The sequence below is a fragment of the Phascolarctos cinereus genome, unplaced genomic scaffold, assembly GCF_003287225.1.
Source record: "Phascolarctos cinereus isolate Bilbo 61053 unplaced genomic scaffold, phaCin_HiC Scaffold_726;HRSCAF=1367, whole genome shotgun sequence".
Taxonomy (NCBI): Eukaryota; Metazoa; Chordata; class Mammalia; order Diprotodontia; family Phascolarctidae; genus Phascolarctos; species Phascolarctos cinereus.
In genome coordinates, this window is record NW_027556098.1 from 376,691,379 (window position 1) to 376,696,355 (window position 4,977).

Below are 4,977 nucleotides of genomic sequence, written 5' to 3' on the forward strand. Positions count from 1 at the left end.
TGGAGGTAGATAACAATAATTAACTAAATGCCATGGTTTTGCCACCAAATGGGGCTTAAGTCTGACCTGAGCTCCCACAAAGACCTTTTCCTAATGGGCAAAAAATGAAGGCCTCATCCCTTAAAACACAGAATAGAAGGATAAGGAAATCTAATGGCTGATAACTTTTTGTTTTATTTATCTCTGGAAGCATGAACAGGGATTGAAAGAGATTTATCTATGACCAGATTTCCAAAGAGGTTTGTATCATGGGACTGGGTCCATTTTGAAGGCTAGTGCTCACAAGAAACCAGAATCTGATCTGGCTCTAGGTGCTGACTTTTTCTGCCACTTGGAATCCTGGGATCCTAGCTCTTGATTTGGAAAAGATCTCAGAGGCCATCTAATCCAATCCCTTCATTGTACAGATGAGAAAACTGAGGCTACCAAGTCTAATCTCCCAAAGGGATAATGTTCCCTAGGCCTAGAATGCCCTCATTTAATTTCATTCTATTTTACTAAGTTCAATAAAAATATATATATATATATATATATATTAAGCACCTACTGTGTGTCATTAGAATACAAATACAAAAATCCCACAACAGACTTACTCCTTACATAGCTTTTTCTTTTTTTTAGGGAGGTGGGGGAGATGACATGTATACAGATACATAAAGACAAAGGTTATTCAAGTAATAATCTCCTCTTGTTGAATTCCTACTCATCTTTCAAAGCCCAATTCAAATGTTACTTCTTCTATCCCAAATCCCCTTGGTCATATACATAAAGTTAGCTGTCCCTTCTCTGTCCTTGCTCATTATTGTGTTTGTAATTGTCTCATGTTTTTATATTGTAACATTACGCATTATCATTATCATTTTGTGCCTTATCCTCTCAGTGAAACTGTAACTTTGTATTCGATTCAAGAAGCATTTATTAAGCCCCTCTGTTATACAGAGGCAACTTGGTCTAGAGATGACAGGGCTGACCTTGGAGTGAGGAAGACCTGTGTTGCCACTTTACTAAGCTGTGTGACCCTAGACAAATCATTTAGCCTCTCACTGTCCCAGTACAACCCTCTGAGTTAAGTAAGTAGTAGAGAGGTAGCCGTTCTACTTGGAAGAGGTAGTCTCCACAAGGGGTGTGTTTCCTCCAAATTGATGAAATCATAGGTCTGGAGGGAGAGCAAGGGAGATGTGCAAATCACATCACCCCTCCAATGCTTCTGTACGTTTTAGATATTTAGCCCATATCTGTTAAATTGAAGTTTTTGTTGTTATAGAATTGAATTTCACAAATGGAGAAACTGAGAGTAGAAAACTGAGAAAACTGAGACTAAGCTAGAAAAAGGCAGGACTAGAGGCCAAGTCTCATGACTCCAGTGCTGCGAAAGGCTCAGTGAGACAAGAGCTAGATTTATGATCAAAGGAGTTGGATTCAGATTCTGATTCTGCCACTTCACTACTTATTGGACCCTGCAGCGGTCATTTCATCCTTGGACCTCATTCCTTATCTGTTAAGGAAAAAAAAAAAGAGGATTGGACTAGATGATCCTCTGAGGTCTACTCCACCAAATCTTAGTGTCCCACCTCTTGAAGATCTCCTTTCCTTGTGGAAGTTCCCAGGTCCCATCTCGTTAGGTTTTTTTGCCTGCCGCAAAAAACCGTACCCCTTTCTTCAAACCGCCCCCCACTCCACGTCCCTCCCCTCTCAGTGGCCAAATTAAATCTGTTTTCTCCATTGTAACCTCAGCTCACCGCCATTCATTTTTTTCCCTCTGGTCACAAGATAATTCCTGACGCCAGAAAGTCTGGAGGTCAGATGAACAACAAATTGAGGAACAAGGCGGCACTAATTCCTTACAAGATTCCCTTGAAAATCTTTTGCCTTTAAAAAAAAAGTTTCCTCCTTGCTGTTTGGGGATTTATGACCTCCGACGGGCCTCCGTCCGAACCAAGGTTGAGGGTGGGGGCTGGGCTGGGAGGAAACCAGACTCAGACTCGGGTCCCAGCAGTTTCTCCAGTGGCTTGGGAAGCAACCTAGAAAAGGGGGCATTTTCTATGTAAATTATTGTAATTGAGTTTTTAAAGACCCAGGGGCGCGCCTCCCTCATTCTCGGAATCCGCGACTGCACCGCATTCGGTGTCAGGCCAAGGCGAGCAAACCTGTTTTGCAATTAAACAGCTTGTAAATGCTCCATCCAACTTTTCCACCGCGCCCCCCCCACCCGCCCCGACGGTCCGCAGAGGCTGAGCCGGAGCCTGGGGCGGAGTGTTATTTGCATAAACGGGCGGGGCAAAACGAAGGATTCCCTAATAAGAGCGTATAGCGGGCGGGTACGGGGTGTGGCTTGCTGGGTGGGCGAGGCCCAGGTCCGAGCCCCACTATAAGAGCGAACGGCGGCAGACTGGCGCGCAGCGTGGATTTGGCCTCTGCTAGTGCCTCTTGTTTTTTTTTCCCTCCGATACTTTTTTCCTTTGCGCCCCCGTCACGCAAACATGAAGGCTCTGAGCCCAGCCCGAGGCTGCTACGAAGCCGTGTGCTGCCTGTCGGAGCGCAGCCTCGCCATCGCGCGTGGCCGTGGAAAGAGTCCCGCAGCCGAGGAGCCGCTGAGCCTGCTTTATGATATGAATGACTGCTATTCGCGCCTGCGGGAGCTGGTGCCGGGCGTCCCGCGGGGCACGGAGCTCAGCCAGGTGGAGATCCTGCAGCGTGTCATAGACTACATCCTGGATCTGCAGGTGGTGCTGGCCGAGCCCGCCCCGGGGGCCCCAAACGGGCCCCATCTCGGCATCCAGGTGGGTGCGCATTGGGGACGGCACCGGACGGGAAGGGGTGGCGGCTGATCCGCTTGAGAGAAGCCTGAGGGCTGAGAACCAGAATTGAGGGTGTGTGGAGGAAAGGAGGATGAGGTGGGAAACCCAGAGAGGAATGTGGAACGAACGGGCGGTGTCGGAGACTTGGCTCCCAGACCGGCAGTCTGGGTTTGGCGGGGTTTGGGTGGCCAGTGATGGGGAGACCGAGTAGGGATTTAAGAGTGGTATGTCGGGAGTGCGGGATACTGAGACCCAGAGTGGGAGATGATTTAGGTTGGATTGTGATCAAGGTGCGGTGGGGGTCTGAAACTCAGAATAGGATGTGCCCGCCTGGATGTGCGTGCAGTGTAGATCCAAAGGTGGGTGCGAGGACATGAATTTGGGTTAGTCGTGATGTGAGGGGGAAGAGAAACAACCTCTGGAACCCAGAGCAGAAGCTGGTCAGGAGTTGACTTTCCTGGGGTGAAGTTGGGGAGGAGCAGAAAGACTGACCCCACTCATCGGGCTAGCAGAGGTTAAGCTCAACTCGATTCTCTTCCCTATCCAGACATCCGAACTGACGTCTGAACTCTACTCAAAAGATGAGAGCAGTCTTTGCCACTGACCCCAGGCATCTTTAGGTGAGCATCCCCTCCTTTTTCGTGAAAACTGGCTGCGGGTTTGGGCTGCGCCTCTACTGTCAACTCCCGGGGAACATTGTCATGAGGGTTGAGGTACCCGAAGTGGCCAAATTTCCTATGTTTCCAATTGCCCCAGATCCCAATTCTCACCCCCCAGAGCCAAGTCCCTGGGTCCGGCTTCATCTGTGAGCTTGGGATTTGCAGTCAGCCAATGGAGATGGGGGTGGGGGGAACTCTAGGCACAGATTTCTTATCAGCTGGAGGGAACAAAGTTTCCTCCCTGGCGCCGACCAGTCTGCAGACCTGCCCCTGCCTGTGATCTGGGAGGAAACTGACCCGTCCCTGAATGTTTCCCTCCCCCTTCCCCCTTCCAGTTCTGTATGCAGGTGTTGTGATCCCGCTGGGACCCCAAGGATCAAGCTTTGACCAGAGCCCCAGGAATGGCCAGGTCCATACTGGCTGCAGCATCTGTTTTTACCACTGTCTCCACCTCGCCTGGTTTAAGGCTGAAAGGAACTCTCAGCAGAGCCCCCTCTTCCCGGGATCTAGGAGAAGCTAAACTGTGGGACTTCTGTAGAAGAAAGAGAAGGCAATTTTCACGTCGCTTTTCCCCAAGTTTAAAAGGATTGGTTTGTTAACCAGGTTGTTGTTTTTTTGGGTTTTTTTTTAGGGGATATTTTGTTATTTCTTTTCCCCACCCCACCCCCAACCAATTTTGTTGAGGCAGCTGGAGACCTTAGATTGTGGTGTCCCCGGAGGGGGGAGACCCTTCAGGAAAAAGACCTGCTTGTTCCTGCCCCCTCCTCAAGACCTCACTGTGATTATGAACTCTATAATAGAGTATGTATAGCATATGTACCTTTGTGCAGGAAGGTGACTTTCTGTAATCATGCATTGTACTTTATAAACTTTTTATAAAAGTTAAAACTTTTTTGCATAATAAACGCGGTTTTTTAAAAACTTTGTAGTGTATGCCTATGTTCTCCAACATCTCCTCTGCTATAGCATAACAATGTCTTTAAAAACATCTCTTTGTAAAAGGGTCTGAGTGCCCTCTGTCTCTTTGGCTTAGGAAAGGTAAATGAATGACTCCCAGGGCAGCTCCCTCCCCCCAGGGGGTTGATAGGATTGGACAAAATCTACTCAGCTAAGAAATCTGGCCTTGGCCAGCCCAGGGGTGGAGTGGGATGTTGTTAAGCCAAGGCCTTTTAAACCCCAATTGCCTTTCCCCAAAGTTATCAGAACAAGAAGCACAAAATGATAAGAACTAGCCCAGTTCTGTGAGATAAGCCTGCCCAACCTCTGAATTTTTACTGGTGAAAATGGCCCGGAGAGCAGGGAAGTGATTTGTCTTAGGTCAAATAGACCTGGGATCCAAACCGAGTCTCAAAAACTGTTCCCTGTACTGGGTTTCCTCATTAAGAGTGACTCGTTGGCCTGGTTAGGTCATGGTATTTGTCTTTGGAGAGGGGCAAGGTTATCAGGATGAGGAAAGAAGTCTGAAGCTGCCTCTCTCCCAGATCAGTGTTTCCCATTCTATCACCTTTTCATAGATAGTC

General features: G+C 48.2%; 1 protein-coding gene across 1 annotated transcript; it reads left to right on the forward strand.

Moving 5' to 3' along the window:
- Nucleotides 1–2,375: 2,375 nt before the first annotated feature.
- ID3 (inhibitor of DNA binding 3) lies at nucleotides 2,376–4,378 on the forward strand. Its single transcript, XM_020983067.2, has 3 exons — nucleotides 2,376–2,780; nucleotides 3,346–3,418; nucleotides 3,793–4,378. Exons 1-2 carry the CDS (start codon nucleotides 2,481–2,483, stop codon nucleotides 3,400–3,402), a joined length of 357 nt encoding a protein of 118 aa, XP_020838726.1. The 5' UTR covers nucleotides 2,376–2,480; the 3' UTR covers nucleotides 3,403–3,418; nucleotides 3,793–4,378.
- The last annotated feature ends 599 nt before the right edge of the window (nucleotides 4,379–4,977 follow it).

Coding starts and splice junctions, on each gene's coding strand:
- ID3 (XM_020983067.2), top strand. CDS start 2,481: ATGAAGGCTCTGAGCCCAGCCCGAGGCTGCTACGAAGCCGTGTGCTGC. Junction 2,781..3,345: donor GGCCCCATCTCGGCATCCAG/GTGGGTGCGCAT, acceptor TTCCCTATCCAG/ACATCCGAACTGACGTCTGA.